This window comes from Pinus tabuliformis, chromosome 1_1 (genome assembly GCF_031772625.1).
Source record: "Pinus tabuliformis cultivar Carrire ecotype Pingquan chromosome 1_1, CPIR1, whole genome shotgun sequence".
Lineage (NCBI taxonomy): Eukaryota > Viridiplantae > Streptophyta > Pinopsida > Pinales > Pinaceae > Pinus > Pinus tabuliformis.
This window is the reverse complement of record NC_142297.1, coordinates 628,168,435-628,187,652: the sequence shown is the minus strand read 5'-3', so window position 1 is coordinate 628,187,652 and position 19,218 is coordinate 628,168,435. Positions and strand designations below refer to the sequence as shown.

Here is a 19,218-nt window from a genome sequence, read left to right as displayed (position 1 = left end):
AGGTTAGGTGGAGGCTTAATATTAGTTGGGATTGCATTGTAGATATTATTGAACCTAGTACAATAATCCTGGACTGACTCATTAGGAGCTCTTCTAATGTTGTCATATTCAAAAAGTATTTGCAGAGGGTTTTTCTTTCTCTCCCATTTATCAATGAATAATCTATGAAAATTAGTTAAGGCTGCAATATGATGGGCAGGTAAAGCACTAAACCATTTCTTAACATCCCAGTTAATGTTTGGGCAAACAACCTCATTTGGACATCTGATTCAGCTATCTCATGCAACTCAAAATAGTTAGTTGTTTTGTTTACATCCTATTGGGCAGTGTACTGACTAGTAGCATAAAAAAAAAATATTTTTCTTTGATAATCTTGGGGCATGGCATGGAGTTGTGCGGGTAAAAATAGAGGTGCATATCGGTTTGCCAGGGCTGAGATTCTAGTTGGACTAGGGGGTAAAGAAGTGGTGCTTGAGGAAGGGATTGAACTTGATGGAGATGAACTAGATGATGATGAGGATGAGGATGGTTGATGAATTACTGGTTTAGGGGAATGGATTGTGGTGGATTCTATAGGTGAGGTTGTGGTAAAATAAGGTGTATTTACACTGAGTGAAGATTGTTCAGAAATTTCATAGGCAATAGCATTGAGGGCAGCTAGTTCAACAGATTTTTGAAGGTAAGCATCATACATATAACAAATCCATTGATACCATACAAACTGATTTGGTTCCAAATATACAGTTGCCATACGTACCTTTTGAGCGTTTTGCACATTATTGAGATCGAAGAATTGCTCCATCTGTAATATCCATGTGGCGGGATCCTTGCCATCAAACTTCCTCATATTGATTTTTGGAATATGGTGATTCTTTGATCCAACATTAGCGTCTATGGAATCATGATTAACATTTCTTTTGTTCTCATCATGAGTTTCTTTTACTACCTTTTCACCATTAGTAAGTATTTCTTGTAGAAAATTTGTCAAATCTGTCTTCAGATCTGCCATGACTGTCTTCAAATTTGTGTTCAAATCTATCTTCAAATTTTCCATCTTAGCTTCCATGCCATTCATCTTAGCTTCCACGCCATTTATCTTAGCTTCCACACCATTTATCTTAGCATCTGTTAAATTTTGTGAGCGTGACATTTGTTGCACTTGTTCTTGTAATTTTGATATATCATGTAGCATTTCTTCCTCTTCTTCATGAGTCATGCTAGAGCTTTTAGGTTCCTTACTAGGTGTTTGCATTTTATTTCCTCGGGGCATCAGTTACCGATAATAATGCTCTACTATGCCCTTTGAATTCCTTCAAAATAAATTTTCAAACCAAGCTTAAGCAAAAATTTAAAAAAATCTACACACCTTTTTTCACTTTGTAGGAGCTCGATATTGCCTCTGATGTATCTCTGTACTTTCCAATCATCTAGTTCTAAATTTGTGACCTATAGTAGCTCTCCGTGTCCTCTTTCCAATGCCACCAGTGTGATCCAAATTGGATTCTCCAAGAAAGAGTTATGCACAATCTCCCAAGATGACCTGATTATAGACCTTCCCAGAAGAGCGAAGTTGTATGAAGTGCCCCGTGTACAATTTTCGATATTTGTTCCTGAAAAATACATACAAGAAACTAAATTCCATCCTCTTTCTATACCTTCTTACAAAATTTCAATATGATTCCCAGAGCGAAAGTTATGACAATTTTCCCCAGGTCACCTGTTTTGAATGTAATTCAGGAGTCTGCAAAAAGACCAACTTCCTCAGATCATATCTCCGAAAATATCACATGAAAAGCTATGAAATTTGGACCCAAGGTTCAGCGTGATTTCTTCTCAAATGGGTTTGTTTACGACTTCTAAAACATCACAGAAAAAAAGTTATAGCGAAAATGCCACGATGACCTGTTTGGAGCAGCGAAACCCTAGAATCCAAAGCTCCAATACCAAATGTTATGAAACCGGCTCAAGAAAAGATAGAAATGATAGATCAACGCCTTAGAATTCAGCCTCTTCGAGGGGGAAAACTCCTTTACATTACATAAATGAATAATTATATGATGATTCAAATGACAAAACCTCCTTTCTATATATAGGAGTCTAAGGAGTCACAATATAATCCAACCGACCTAACAATAATAATATAAAGCGACAAAAATAACAATAGAGGGATTCTATGGGGCACAGAAATAACAATATGGGGGTAATAGGGGCACAACAATATAAATAAGGGGTATAACTATAATAGTAATGGGGTAATCACTAGTATTATAGGGACCCAACACTAACACTATTTCATGGATGAAATTCTGAGATTTAGTTCCAAATAATGAGAGGTCAAATGACAAATCAAAAGGGATTTCCTCTAATGTTGACAACTCCTCAGGGAATGAATTTTCTTTAACTAACTAGCTACTACTTGCCTGAGTTTCTACCTTTTTAGGTTTTCTTAAAATTCTGTTTGGGTCATCAACTATAGTAGCAGGGTTTGGATCTGGATTTGCCCTAGTATAGTGAGTCTTCTTAGGAGCCATAATTTTAACTTTTTTTAACCGTTTTTTTATGAAACTTTTCAAGAACAACTTTTGAAAATGACCTTAAGGGGCTTAAGATTAAATTTAAGGTTTCCTTAAAGTCTTATAAGACTGAGGGTCAAAGTCCCCAGTATGGTCGCCAATGATGTTATCACTCCAAAATTTCTTGTAATTTGTTTAGAAAAAGAAATGATAGAGGTAACCACAAACCCACTTTGAATATTAGGATCTAGCCTTCATGATCTCAGAGAGGGCTCTCTCTTTATGATGTAACTTTGTTTTAGTTGATTGATTTTAGGCTAGTTATGATTTTGCTAGAGTTTTTGATTTGAATTTTGGTGGTGGGATCACTTACTTAGATGAAAAATAATTTTATTTTACCATTGGGCTATGGGGTCAAATGTCAGACAGATACGACTGGATCAAGCTTTAAAAACGATGTCTACAAGGCAAGATAGGTGAGTTACTACAGATCTCAAAGGCCGGACGGTGAAATGGTTTCTCATCAGATCCAGGGAGCAACTAAGGGTTCCTTAGGCTGGATTATGAAGAGAATGAAGGAGGTCAATCGGGATGGGAGAGCAATTAAGGGTTCTGAAATCCGGATATCAGAGGAAAAAATATAAATGACTAACTATGCAAAACAGAGTGCAATTAAACAATTTCAGAGTTATATTTCCAATTAATTCATTCAAATTTGAATAAAATTTAAGTGTATGAAACACATAAGAAAGTAACAAAATCAGACAAAGAAGATACTTCACTGCAATAGCTCATCTCATGAATTCTATAGTGCAATCTTTTAATTACTTGCTCCAGTCTGTTGACTTGAAAATTGGTACAATCACCCTTAGGTTTAAGATCAAAATAACTCTACAAATGTATAACAATCCACCCCTCAATACTTCGAATTATGAAGTATTTATACAAAAATAATTTACAAAATATCTCAAATTGCATTGAAAACTAATCTAGGAAAAGGAAATATCTTCATGCAAGAAGATAGAGACAACTGTTGAACTGTTGTTTGCTATCCCTGTTATTTAGGTTCTGTTGTCTTCTAGTCTTTGATCCTTTTTCCCTTTAAGCTGCTTGGCTGTTTGGTCTTCACACTGGATGTCATATTTACTTATGACCTTTCATCTGATACTCTTTAACCTTGCTGTCCTATCAATACCCTTTTACTATGCTTTTTCACTTTTTACTGTACATTTATATTTTTATTGTGTATTCTCAAAATTTGGCAATTGGATATTGAGCCTCTTTCTATAAATTTCATCTGCCTCTGTGTATTTTGCAAAAGTAGGCTTATTGACAAAAAGGTGTTTTACCTCATGCTGGAGGTAAAACATGTTTTCAAAAGTTTGGTATAATACTCTACCTGTTGGTATGCCCTTCATGAATGAAGTGTTTACCTAATCTTTGGCCACTTCCCTAATCTTCTTATTGTAATCTTCTTGTGTCATTAGCTTATCATTTATAACTAAGGGATTTGGTACTCCCTTTTGCCTCAAAATTTTGAATTTAACCATGAACCTGTCAATGGCTAGTTGCATGGTTTGACACTTATCCTCCTGTTAGGTATCTCTAATTCTTGCAGTTCATACTTGTTCTTGGAGTTGAGGAAGTGGATGATTCTTGCAGCTTCCTCTGGCATATCTCCAAGTTATACTCTAACTCTCTGAATGGCTTATGTAGTCTACTTTATCAATTCAATTTGTTTAAAATTGACCTGGATGGATGGTCAAATATCACTGACAGAGTTAATGATATTGGCCCATAGTTGTTCCTTAGCCTGACCTAGAAGTTCATTCAGTATTAGTTCTTTCTCCAGGCTTTTGATTCTTTTAGTCATCCTTGTGGCCTTCTGCTATTCTTCTCTATGTATGATTTGGGCCAATTTGTAATCTGTTTCCAGGATGGTGACTTTTTCCCTTAATTCTATTCATCTCCGTGGTCTGAATGGACATTTCTTCCATTTCTTGGACCAGCCTGTTTGCTTCATCACCTGTAGAGCCTGTTCTTTCTGATCCTATTGCTGATGTAGTTGGTGTAGAGGCTGATAGTGTAGTGGCCATTGGAGCAGTGGGAGCTAAGGATGCTGCCAAAGTAGAAGGTACAACACTAGTAACTACTGGAATGACAGTTGGAGGAGCATCATCAAGACTAGCTTGTTTGAGTTGTATCAAGCTATCCAGTTCTTTTTCCATCTCCTTCAACTGATCATTCAGTTGCAGTAGTAAGTCCATCATCTCTTCATGATTGCTCTGACTTTCCAGGACCTCCTTTGTCTGTGGGTGCTGTGAATGAGGAAGCTTAAGATGTTTCTTGAAGGCTGCTATGTCCTCATTCTTCTTCTTGATTAGCTGTTCAATAGCCTTAATGTCACTTGGATCATGGTCAAGTTCAATGACCAATTCCTCTAATGATTTTATCATGTTATCTTTTGCCTGTGAGGAGGCCTTTTCCAGTTTTTATTGGGCTGTCACATTATCTAATGAATCCTGCAGCTTGTGGGAAGCCATGGCCTTTCTTGTAAGGGTGGAGTAAATAATTTCTCTAACCTACTTTTGGAACTCTACTTGATCAATGGGATGAACATCCCTAGCCAACACCTCAAAATTTGTCTTTTTATAGTCAGCAGAGATTTTTGGTTGCTGAACAGTGGGCTGCAAAAACTGTTGGGTTGTGTTATATTCTTTCCATGACTAACCTACGTAGTGAACCAGGGGGTTAGAGGGGGGGCGGATCCCCTCCTTCGTTGCGTCTATTGCGCAGTGGGGGGGCTGGTCCCATTGTAAATTGATGAGATCCCAATTCCCAATGCAATACCAAATGGCGTTGTCACAGCAAAGAAGAACGTCATCAGGATAACTGCTGCCGACTTATTCTTGAAACCCGCCTGCTCCACTCAAAAAACACAAATTTCAATCAATCAACCTTATTATCAATGTAAATATTCCTGCTTTATACTAGTCGAATTTTTGAAGATTTAAGGGATAAAAATTACCTGAACGATGCATCCACCAAGGCCCATTCCTTCAAAAAATTGGTGAAATGATAAGGCTGCCACTAAAGGCCTAATTGTGCATGGACTTTCAGATGCACCCAATGAGATTCCAATAATAACGGAGTGAGCAACAATACCCAACTCTAACACCTGATATTAACCATGTTCCATTCATGGTGTTAAATTTAATAATATAGTTATTGAAAGCTATACTTCAGAGTTTGAAGTTTAGATTTTTACCTGCGCAATGACACGATAACGAATAGTGGAATCTTCATCTATAGTATTGGATCCATGGGCGTGCCCATGTGTAGCATGTGAGTGTGTATGAACATGATTCTCATGTTCTGGGTCATTGCCATCACCAAGAACTGTACCCTCATTACCTTTGTTTTGATTTCTAAAGTGGGAGCGCTCGTAGTAACCAGTGGCTAGAGCATCCACCATGAGAGTACAAACTGCGGCCATCATTGCTATAAACCCAGCAAAGGGGAAGTTGCCCCATGGATTCATACTTAAGCATTCCTGACTTTCCAGCTTTACTCAAGACTATAAGTAAAATAAATTTAGCATGGCATATCCACTTTTGGTCAAAAGTCCAACAATTTTTATAGTTACATTTATTTATATCAAACGATGACACACGCTTCCCTAGTCCTAATATTCAATAATAATGATCTACTCACCTTATTCTTATAGAGAGTATATCATATCATATGAGTAGACACATCCTCAACCAATCAGAAATAATAAGGATTATCACATTTAAGTTTTATATACGAAATAAGGTTGTACTTCTATAATTTAGCATATGTGTGAATCAACTTCCTCTCAGTCTAGCATGTATCTCCCTTGTGATTGGAAACAAGTACATATATTTTCAAATTTATCTCTACGATCTTCTCAAAAGATCCCATCTATAGGCTTTTATTTAAAACTTTTGAGTTGAGTTCAATTTATTGCCTAGAATATTTCTTAAATCTTAATTGCCTTGTTGTTCTACTAGTAGTAGTCAATCGGTAGTGAAAAGATCAATACTTTATGAAAATACATTAATAATATTGTTTTTGTCCAATCCCGACATCTTCAGTCTATGTATATATAGTAAGTGTAAAGATTCTCTTCCATGGTTTGTTCTATTATTTGCAATTCTGTCTCAAAGCTTTTCCATTTAATTAGAATACTCTAGTAATTTAATTCATTTATCTTCCAATCTTGAAAGTTTGTAATTGATTCACAATGAAAAGTTCAAATCCCATAAAAAATTTATGACCTTTTTCCTTCAAATTGACTCTCAAGAAGGGATTCTTTAAGAGTTATGCGCTGGTCCATTTAGTTATTTTAGTATCAAGCTGATAGATTTTGCATTGATTTTGTAATATCTTTGAGTACCTTCATACGTGTTTAGTTCTCTTAGACACCCGTTTTATAATTTTATCAACATATATAACACATATTTACTTATTCTTTCACATAAGTTAATCAACCCATTTTCATGATTGTTATATATCACCAATACTTCTCGAAGAAAATACTTCACCACAATATTTTATCAAACAGATTTGAACTCCAACCTCTATTTATAAGACTAGTTTTCAATAGAAATCCAACTAACCCTCTTTACCCTAATATCTCAATACTTAGCTCATTACTTATTAAAGGTATTTTTACTAGATTTTACAACCCAAATGAAAATATATGTTGTTTAATACACCGTGTCTTCCAACGTCATGTATTTTTGTAGCACTTCAAAGAAATATTATTTAGTTTTTCAATTAGGGGTCACGATTCACCTTGAGTAAACCCTCTTTGCTATTTAATTATGTATCCAATGTTGGCTAACATTTGAAATCCTACCTTTTTAAAGCTTCTCTGCCAAGGTATTATATGTTAAAGAATAGGCATTCCATGAGTAATTTTTTTTTTGTTAGAATAAGGTGTAGATATAAGTTTACTATCCCTTCAGTTCCTTTTACCCAACCTATGATTGTAGGAGGTTCTCAATAAATATTCATCTTAGGGACCCCATTTTCCTGATTCCATTCATAGTAAGGACTTAAGGAAGGCCAAATGTAACTTCACCAAAAAATAATTTAACACTATTATTGGTGCCTCTTCTCAAACCTACTTTGAAACTAAGGTAATGGTCAACTCGTGGACCTCCCTTCCAAAAGGAAAACATCGAACTATAGTCAAACTTCAATAGGGCTTATCCAATCACCTTCATAAGCTTGGATAAGTTGTTATATTCCAATAAATACTTTTTCATATCCCATCTATCAGGTTTTCTCACTACGAAAGGGTATTCTTACTAGTTATGACATTGTTTTATCACTATTTAGGAAACAAAACTTCTTTGGCAACCATGTGCATCTGTCCATGTGTGTGTCGACTATAATTTTAGACTTGGATTATTTTCCCTTTCAATCATCACCCATGATAGATGCTATAGGTGGTCTTTCTTACTCCATATTATGATAGTTCACATTAGGCAGGAGAGTTGAGCCTAAGATTTGATACCATCTGTCATGTACCTCAACATAACCTACTAATTTTTATTTATTTAATTTTTTATACTTTTACATCTAATTCAAAGTCCGATTATATATCAAGGTTCAAACATATTATAACAATTGTTAATATCCATGTGATATTACCTCTAGCACTTACATTTATATTATCACTATACCCTTATCATCACAAGGCTTATTTGGATTAGGTTAGAACTTGGTTTAAAAATTAGGCATATTAGTGAGTTGTATGTATGGCCTTTGTTTTCTAACATAATACCCTTTTAACTTAAATGAAATTGATAATCCCCGATCTATATATATTTACTACTAGCTTATCAACACTCAAAGGTCACATCATTTCCAATTTTATTCTTCTTCTAGGATGCGAAGTTATGATTTAAGTCGTGATGTAAATGTTTCCTCGTCTTAGTTTATTACATCATCACTATCCAAAGTGTTTTACAACTGGGTTGCACATTTTAAAGTGCCTCGTGAACTCAACACCCACTCACAATTTTCCCCTCGTACACCAAACACCTGCATTTACATGCAGGTTCAGGCTTACGGTTCTGTGAAGGGTGGAGATTTTCCAAGGGCATCCAACGATCACCCTTTCTCCTCTTGAACCCTATTCATAATGCCCAACCTCTAACCGTAATCATTATTTACCTCTCCTCAGATGTACAAGGACTCACCTTAACTTCCTGATGTGATCACCGTAACCCCCAGCCCATATCCTTATGACACCAAATGGTATTTACATCGTGGGCACCAGAAACATATAATCACATGGATTAACTACAAGAATCTACTACATCCATCTAACGGTGCTGAATTCTCCTCCAAAACCCTAACATGGTATAGTCCCCTATCTACGAACCACTCAAAATGTTTTCCTAGTGGTAATTTGGATGTATCTCCCTGGTGCGTCTCTTAGTGGCTTGAAATCTGTAATAGTGTTATCTCCACAGGGTTCACCTTAACATTTACAATTGAGTGAAAATACTCATTCAACATAACACAGATAATGTAATGCTTCAAACTATCCCATTGCGTCCTCCAATGTGGTTGGATCACTTGACATTCTGAATTGGTTTTCTTGGGGTTCGAGTTCCTTACCCAGGTGTGATAATATATTCAGGATGATTCTTCTCCTTTTCTAAGGATTCATCAGGTAATGGCATACTTTCACCTTCCTTTCCTTTATTGTTCTACTATTTATTTGTTGTTTACTCCTCTTCTGATTTTTTTTCACTAGCATTTGAATAGAACTTCTCATTTGTATTTCAGATTTTATTCATGCCCATAAAAGTTTCATGGAGGTGGTACCCTTATTTGCTACTCTTTTCGTTTTTCCTTATAGAGAGCTTTTGTATCCAGGAGGGCCAAGTCATGGAACAAAGGAATCCCCTATGGGTTTTCTTCACACTATAGGTAGTGCTCTGATTATTGCTCCCAAGTAGATTGCAGTTTTCTTTTTAAACTCCAATGGTTATGATTTCCTACCAAAAAACTAAATTTTTTTCTCCCTTTTTTATATCATGGAAACAAATTCTAGTGCCATCACAAAAATTCAGGTAAAGGTACATGATTATCTTGGTAGTTTACTCAGTTACGTCTATTGGCTACTACTTTTCTCGACCTTATTTGGACGGGTCAATTTATTGTGTTACTTGCAAGTGCACATGCTACTGTGTCTCTGTTCCAGTTTACAGAGTTCTGGTCACTCACCTTCAGCTAACCCCTTGCCTTATTTTCTAGGTCAGTGGTTGACTGCTTTTATATGAGTTAACTTTACTTGTTCCAGGATCCTCTATGTTGAGAATCTACTCGGTTCTACTATGTCACACCTTCTTGGTTTTTAAATCAATCGTTGTATAAATTCAGTGCAGTTTCCATTTACTGGTAGTTTTCTTTTGAATTTTACTTCTTCGAAGTCCGGATGTCTAAAAAATTAGGTGTCGAATCATTGTAACTTATTACGTATTTCCAGAATTGGAACTATGGCTATGCAACCAGATTATTTCACTAAAATAATATAATTTAATATGTAATATTGTGTGGTTAGCGATTCTATATGAATTATGAGCCACATGTATTTCCAGTTACTTAAATTGTGTTCATTGTGAATACATGTGTGTATAGGTTGTTCTACTTCTTGTATTTCCCTAACAATTTATTCAAATCATTAGCATCGAGTATATTATTTATGAAGGTATGAATGCTATGTCCTTATATTACTCTGTTACACAGATTCTATTAACACCATCTCTTTTCTCTTTTCTCTTTATTAATTTTCTATGGACTATTTATATATAATATATACTAGTTCGTTTGTTTCAGGGTTTCATGATGTCTACCACGAATGGGTAGTTTTTCTATTTAACAAAAAATTTCATCAATTTGATAGATGTGTTATTAGAATGTTTATATGATTTCGATGCTACTAATCTAATTTCTCTATTTACTTCACTCTATCTTTATATTGCAAATCATTGTTTTAATTAACCATAATTATTTCCATCCCTCTCATCTCTATTACCCATAGGGATCAAGTTAATTTTCAAATAAATATTCGAATTCATAATTCTTATATTTAAACTAACTTATTGTCTTCTATCTATCTATATCTATATATCTATATAAAACTCTCTTCTTAGTTATACCCAAGAAATAAGTCATCCGTAGACTTATTGCTGAAACATATTGACTCACTTCTATACCACCCAAATTCCTTTATTCAAAATTCATAGCTGTAGATAGATACTTTACCTAAGTTGAAGGCACAAAATACTTTGGAATTTACTTGCATGATATCAATTCGAAGGTTTACCCTCTCAAATATACGAAGGGTTGGGGAGAATCTTAACCTCTTTTTTTTCTCTTAAAACAAACATACACCACCCGTATATTTCAATAAAATAAATGGAATCAAACTTATACATGATTAGCCCTATTTTCAAACTCTAACTCTTTTAACAAGTTACAGAGGATTCATATATAAAGTAAGGTGCTAAACCATCCTATCCTTTTCTTTATAGCATGCTCTCGGCCTTTTGTGTTCGCTATTCATTATTATAATTGAATTATATACATAGTCTATTCCAAAAATCCACCCGAGTATACTTTCACTTATCAAAGTCATAAACCACATAATGGTTTGTGGGCTTCACGTACACACCCAAGTCAAGTGTTGGAAACCAAAGGATGACTTTTTAACATGACATATACATAAAGATATTTATTTTAGAAGAATGGATAACATATATTCCAAAATTACAGATCAATTTACTGGTTTACTCTTTTAAACAACTATAGCAATATCTGATAAACCTCTACATCTCTACAGAGACCATTTACTCTATGGCTAATTTCACATTACGAATACTACTTGAAAAAAAACAATGTTTACATTCAACCTATCTAATGAAGGAAGTTAATTTATAACCAAAACCACAATAATGGTACTTGGAAATTCCACCCCTGCTCTCCACCCAACCTAGAACTGCTCCTCAAGTTCACCCAAGATCTAAGTCTTCCTTGCCAAGGGATCAACAACCTATGTTCATCTCTTTAGTAGGTATTTAATACCTTTCTTTCGTGATAAATTTTTCGTTAGTGGCGTCCCTCTTATGTGGAACTTTTTTATCCACTTGCCTAGGCTTTTCCATAAAAGACCATCTTTCTCTCCTGCAGCGCTTTTAGGCTTTTCTAAGCTTAACAATTTTCCCCAACTAAGAAATTTAATGTACCTTTCTCTCCTATAAATTAATCTTATGTATAATTTTATCTATAATTCTTATCATGAAAGAACTATCCAATCTCATTTACCTATGAGACTATATTTTATTGTCTTGGCAAGAATCCCGTTTCTAGGTGTTTCATTCCCATGTATTTTTGACCCCTTTTGCTTATCTATTTATTCAAATTATTTATTTACATAACATATCCATGTATTTCCATAACCTTTTCCTAATATTCCCATTGATGCAATGTTGTCTTAAATAATTCATTACATCCACGGAGGGATATTACAGTGGATAACAGAAGCAAGGGATGAATGGAAGAATGATGAACTTGGTGTGGACAATCATTCAAAACTTGCAGCAAGATCCCAACAAATGTGATGTATTTAGATCAAAAAATGATTCATTATGGTACAAATATCACTTATATATTTCTAATATTTCTTGACTCAAACAAAAGATTCTTTCAGAATTGCACACCTCTCCATTAGGATGGCACTCAAGATTTTTAAAAACTTACCACAAGGTCGAAAAGGAATTTTTTTGGGAGGGCCTTGAATCTGATATTTAGAAGTTTGTGGCAGAATGTTTATTTTGGCCAAAAATTAGTGTTGAGACAATTAAGACCCCAGTTCTATTACAACCTTTAGCCATTCCAAGTCAGCTTTGGGAAGAGGGCTCAATGAATTTTATCACAAGTTTACCCAAGTCTGAAAGAAAGAGTGTCGTCATGGTGATAGTTGATAGAATTACCAAGTATGCACACTTTTCTGCATTATCTCATGCTTTTAAAGCTAATAGAATTTCTATTGTATTTATAGAAACAATTCAAAAGCTTAATGTAAACCCAAAGATTATTGCAAGTGATAGAGATCCCATTTTCATTGGAAAATTTTGCATGGAATTGTTTTCTTGTTTTGGTACTCAATTATCTCATAGCTCATCTTATCATCGTCAATCTCATGGGAAAACTGAGACAATTAACAAATGTTTGGAAGAATATCTTCGTTGCTTTATATATGATTGAAAAAAATAATGGGTCAAGTGGTTACATCTAGCTGAATGGTGGTATAACACTCCCTTCCATACTGCAACAAAAATGATCCCATTTATGGCACTTTATGGATATCATCCACCATCCATCACATTATCTTTAAGAGAAATTTCAAAGGTTCAAGTAATGGAATATCGCATCGAGCATCAACAATAAGTTCTCCAACTCTTAAAGGATAACCTCACTTTGGCGCAGAATCGAATGAAACAACACGCTGATCAACATCGTAGTGAAAGAAGTTTTAAGGTAGGCGATTGGATATTTTTATGGCTAGAACCATACAATCAAATTTCCCTCAAGAAATCTAAAAAGAATAATAAATTATCACCCAACAACTACGGTCCTTCCAAGGTGTTGGAAAAGATTGGTACTATGACAGACAAATTCAAGTTTCCTATATTTTCCCGAGTACACCAAGTTTTCCATGTTTCATGCTTAAAAAAGCTTATCGGTGACAAGATTCTGGTTCAAACAATGTTGCTAGAACTTGACGAAGAAAAAAAAATCATATTTGAGCCTAAAGAAGTAATGAAAACAAGAACCCAACACCTACAAAATTGATCAATTTCAGAGTATCTCATTAAGTGGAAGAACTTACCCGCTAAAGATTCCACATGGGAGGATGATAATTTTATATGGAAGTAGCCAAAACTACTCAAGCATTTAGGACAATACTTCTTTGAAGGAGAGGCAAATGCTAGGTCCCTTATTTTTATTATTAGTGTAGCCCTCTTATTGTTATTGGTGTGTCCACGTAGCCTCCATATTGTTATTGTTGTGCCCCATAGAAAGCCATTATTGTTATTGTTGTGACCTTGCATTATTATTGTTATATAGGATGTGATTATAGTGTGACCCATTAGACTCCTATATATACAAATGAGGTATTGTCATTTTTATCATCCAAGAATTTTTCATTTATGTAATGTAAAAAAGGTTTCACCCTTGAATAAGATAATTTTTAATTTTTTGATCTATCTAATTCTGAGGTGGTTGCATCACATTTTTTCACTTAAAAAAGAAGTTTTCACCTATAAATATTTTATCCCCCTCGAAGCTTAATATATCAAGAGTTAAGATGGATTTAGCCTCATAATATATTAAATAATCATTACACAAAACTCTAAATTATTTAAAAAATATTGAAATATTCAAAATTAGTTATTATAAATGAAACCACAATACAAAATTAAAATTTTAAACAACTAATTAAACCAAAACACATTGGTTCTTTGCCATTTTTAATTTAAAATATACCTTCTCTTTATCAATACACTTTTTCCTATTATCTTAATTATATTTTTTAAAATAATTTGTTAAGTAATGTTTTTTAACATAAAGAAAATTTATGTTGCACGACCCGGGCCAAACCAGAGGCCGAATGTCTCTTTACAAACAGTCCCTTCATCTCTACTGGGTGATGAAAATCCTGGCCAAAGCGCTGCTTCAGGTGGCGAAGGAGATGGTGAACTTATCCAAAGGAAGCCCTGACATCCGCTTGGAGCTAAGTTTCCTGAGAGTGGCCATGCTGAAACAAGAGGAAGCTATGATGAGGATTGCAAGTTATCCAGAACATGCTTATCAGAGACCAGACGGATCAAGTGGAAGAGGCGCTACAGCAACCTGCAAAGGATCATGTCTAATTCGAGATATGTTAGGTACTAGTTATAATTTTTGTAGTTTTTGCTCTGTTTCTGTCAAAAATAGGAGAATGCATACCCATCATGACAGTAGCTATTGTAATAGTCGTAGCAAGATGCAGGATTGCATCGTTTATTTAGCAAACTCCATCAGATTTTGGATTTATTTTTTTTGGGCTGCCATCAAGTATTTCAGATGGCATTATGACCTGGTTTCCCCTAGAGGGCAGGCATTTACTGTTTTCTGAACTGTTGTAATGTCTTTTTGATCGAAGTAATAGAATGAGCACCACCTTAGCCTACAAAAAAAAAAACATAAAGAAAATTTATTATTAATAATAAAACTAACTATTAAATAAAATACCCTCATTTTATAATTTGTATATAAAGCTTAACACCAAATAATAATCAAATATATATAACTATCGTTAAAATCAATTTAAAATTTAAATTATATTTATTTATATATTACATAATTTATACTTTACAAAACCATATATATATAACTATCCTAAAAAAAATATTAAAACTTAAATTATATTTATATATTTCATTATTTAATTAAGCCCATGATGACACTATAGCAGATTCGTCAACCTAAGATTATGCTTTGAAGAAGCAGTGGCTAATACGTACAACACTGACCACTGCCCAATATGACGGTTACACGATGAAAATTCCAGAGAAACTTCTTTGCGATGGTTCTTGTTTATAAATCCCCAATAGCCCAGATCCAATACTAAACTTAATTATGGTTTATAAATGATATTGGGTCGGATCCAATACCAAATTTAATTATGGTTTTAATAATTGAGTTTAGGCTTCTGTGATCCATATTAAGTTAGAGAAAGAATTTCGAAGAAAATTACATGGAATCTCATTTGTGACGCGTTTCGAACTAAGGTATTTATAAATAATATGAAGTCGTAGCATAATATCGACGAGACTTCTAAATGATTGCATGCAAAAACCTCTGATGGTTCTGATTCTCTGATATACTACTCAGACTTCCAAATGATTATATCTTTGGTCATTGGAATCGTGGCCATGAGCTTCGCATTCAGAATAAGTCACTTTATATTTACAATTTTCAAAAGTTTGAGCCTACATCATTAAGAAAATGTGCGCTGATTACGCTTTACAAACATGAGTTTCTTGATGTAAAACAACTAATATTTTACAGAGAGCATCAATTTCATGCGTCTTTCGTTTCTTAAGGAATGATGAACATGAGTAAGTACTTGATTAAGACAATAAAATGTCTTCAGATTTCTTCTTTAAAGAAAAAGAGGGTTTGTATCATATGACAATTCAACTAAATTTTAAGCTTGTCAAAATTAACACATGAATGTATGTTTAGTTTTTGTAATACATAGTTGTGTTGTTTATTAGAGGAAAGATGTTGAAAAGGACTCAAGTTTTTTTTATGTATTCAAGAAGGATAGCAAGCCTCAAGAAAATTGTGGAGGAAAAGGTGGTGGGCACGTAAAATAGCTAGTTACTATGTTTTACACTCAGTTGCTGCACAAAAAACTGCGGGGATAAAATTTTAGTAAAATTCCAATTCTCCTTTCGTGAATGGAGTTAACTCTCGAGTTTGTTTTTTATTGGTAAATGTTTCATTGTATTTATGAGGTATAATCCAAAATCTTTTGTTGCGCTATCCAAAATACCGCGGGCATAAAATTTTAGTAAAATTCCAATTCTCCTTTCGTGAATGGAGTTAACTCTCAAGTTTGTTTTTTATGGGTAAATGTTTCATTGTATTTATGAGGTATAATCCAAAATCTTTTGTTGCGCTATCCAAAATAGTATTTTTTCGCTCACACTTTGAAAATTTAGTTTTCTTACCTTACCACACAATACTATATTTACTCTATTTTACTATGTGTTTTTATTGTGCATAAATTTAACTAACATGTATTAAGACACGGGGTTCGCACCTGACCTTGGGAATTTTGTGATGGTTCTCGTTTATAAATCGCTGAGAACCCGAATCCGATATGCAACTTAATTACGCCGTAAGGCGTTCTTATGTGAAAACAACTCCTTTGCTGCCCTCGTGTCTTATGTTTGCGCCATTCGATTTCATGTTAGATGATTAGATTCTGATAGGCAATTGATTTGAATTGCAAACCGCTTTAACCAAGTGGCAATGGATCCGACCTTGGTTAGTGGGGCATGAATCCAACCGTCTTCATGCACAAAATTTCGTTATAAGTGGCAACAATATTCGACCATTGTTCCATTCTGGTGCGTCGCTGGCCGCAGTATTTGACAACTGTTCCATTCCGCTGCACCGCTGTTAGCTTAAATAAAATTTTGGTGCACCCCGTTAGTTAAAATCAAATTCTAGTGAGATGAATCCCATAACAAAGAGTGATGGGACTGACCCTGCTCACTGAGCATGGTTGGTCTTCCAACTCTGTAGAGTGGATGGAACCAAAGAATATACGAGGGATTTCAATTCCAATCCGGATGTTCACAAAGTGTGGCAGACTGTGGAAAATGTATCAAGAACAATATTATTGAATTCTTATTTTGGCAAACTCATCGAACCCTAGGGTTGATGCCCTGCAACCGATCCTCTTCTTCCAATTGCGGTTCTAAATTCCTCCACAACCTTCCGTGCATATGACGGTCACCCATCGCAGCAAGAATGACTCTTTTCTATGCCGAATATCAGAATTATGGACCAATGGCCAAGTTCTCTCGAAAAGCTATTGGCACCCTGGGGGAAGACATTCTCTGCTCTCAATGTACAAAGGTAGTGAGAAAGAAGGCCTATGTTTTGTTGAATAATAATAGTTATTGTCAAGTTTTTCTATTTGTCTCCCTTAACAGTTTTTATGATTGGATAAATTACACAATTTTGGTAAAGTAGCTATTTTAATAGGCTAAATTACTTCGCACCCTATGGTTATGGTTATTACGCCTTACGGCGTTTCCCTCTGAAATCAACTCCCCTCTTTGCCCACCTGTCATTTTTATATGTCATAGGATTATATGTTAGATGATTGCAAAGGTTTCAACCATTAGATTAGAATGGTTACAAAAAATTAGTTGCTGAAACAGTTTGCCCACTGGTCTAATGGTTACAAATTCGTTGCTGAATCTGTCTCCGAAAATTAGTCGCTAAAATTGTTTGCACACTCGTCTAATGGTTACAAATTCATTGCTGAATCCATCTCAGATCTAGATTTCCAAAAGGTCTCAATTTAATTCGAAGCTGAATGTCCATAGGTATTTTTCGAAATTTGTGCTTATCCACTGAATTTTTCTGAGCTGAAGACTCTAGGAGATTCCTTAAATTCCCTAATCTAAATGGGTTTAAGTTCATATTATTTGGTGTTACAGATTTCAGACAGTTTCCTGAATCTTTTGTTTGGAATTTATGTTCTCTAGTCTGGAAAAGCAGAGCATAAGGTATTTGATTTCTAATGGCCAACTACTGATGCTAAATTTTTTTAGGCAGACAGGCGTTTACTGTGCATAAAACTCCTAGCACAAGAACCTTTTTGCACATTTTGGTGAAATAGACTGTAAAACCAAAGGAAATGACCATCGAAGCCGACTCTTCTTCATTTTCTTCCAGAAATCCTCGCGTTATTCCCTGCTTCTGCTCAGGCAAAGCCAATCGGCGTCGTGAAAACACAGGAGAAAACTGATCCTTTTCATGCTCTGTACAAGGTCCCGATTGGAGACACCCCTTACGGTAGAGCCAAGCACCTTTAGGTGAACTATTTTGTCGGATGTTTCTTAGAACACACTATTTTATTCATACATTCTGTGTGAAAGATCAAATTAATCGAAATTTTGAGGATACAGCTCCTGGAAACCACATTACCTGTCAGGTAACCACATTACCTATGAATCTTGTTAGCATTGAACATCCGAGAATAATACACAATAGTGTTATAGTGTTGGAATTCTCAGTGATTCTACTGTTTTAATGACTAAATGTTTATTACAAACATTGCAATTTTTCAACAAAATGTCAAGAATGTTAGTGTAGTAAAGGTGTTTTCACATCCACTACTTCAGAAGAAGTTCTACTGTGTTAATGACTAATTGTTTATTACAAACACTACAATTTTTCAACAAAATGTGAACAATGTTAGTGTAGTAAAGGTGTTTTCACATCCACTAGTTCAGAAGCAGGAGGTGGGTGTTGATTTTCTTCTCCTTCTATTGCTATGGCTATATCTGCTTCTTCGTCAGAAGATATTTTGATCTGGGTAGCCTCGTCTTGGCTTTTTCCCCACAGAAAATGGTAGAGACCAATGAATATAAGAATCACGCACATCAAACTGTTCCATTGCAGGAAAATCAAGCATTTTAGTTAATTAATTTTGTAAATTTGTAGGCAGAATGAGAGACACCTTCCCAGACGCAGCGTGTCTCCCAGAACTATAGATGATAAAATTTCTGAGCACACGGTAGACACTGAGCTGAACACTGTAACGAATACTGGCTCTCATTTTTGCAAACACCATAACTGTAATGGAAATGCCATTGAATTGAATATGATTCCTTGCCAAATTGAATTAATCTTTCACAAATCATCTTAACCACCACCTAATAAAAATTTAAGTTATTCATGGTTGGGAAAATTGAGGAAGAACATCATTCATGTATGTAGACTTACTGCAGTGACCACAGTCAAAATCCAGCCCTATCCAGTATCCATGATGTTGGAATGATGCCTCTATCAAGAATGGCTA

The 19,218-nt window shown here is 34.8% G+C and overlaps 1 protein-coding gene across 1 annotated transcript; it reads right to left on the bottom strand.

Moving 5' to 3' along the window:
* Nucleotides 1–5,298: 5,298 nt before the first annotated feature.
* On the bottom strand, nucleotides 5,299–18,990 carry LOC149214887 (zinc transporter 8-like). Its single transcript, XM_089389536.1, has 4 exons — nucleotides 18,877–18,990; nucleotides 5,782–6,078; nucleotides 5,542–5,691; nucleotides 5,299–5,433 (listed from the first exon to the last, which is right to left on the bottom strand). The coding sequence occupies exons 1-4, from the start codon at nucleotides 18,988–18,990 to the stop codon at nucleotides 5,299–5,301; spliced, it is 696 nt and encodes a 231-aa protein (XP_089245662.1).
* Nucleotides 18,991–19,218: the final 228 nt, after the last annotated feature.

Coding starts and splice junctions, on each gene's coding strand:
- LOC149214887 (XM_089389536.1), bottom strand. CDS start 18,990: ATGGTGTTTGCAAAAATGAGAGCCAGTATTCGTTACAGTGTTCAGCTC. Junction 5,692..5,781: donor GTTATCGTGTCATTGCGCAG/GTAAAAATCTAA, acceptor GGTTAATATCAG/GTGTTAGAGTTGGGTATTGT. Junction 5,434..5,541: donor TTGGTGGATGCATCGTTCAG/GTAATTTTTATC, acceptor TGAGTGGAGCAG/GCGGGTTTCAAGAATAAGTC.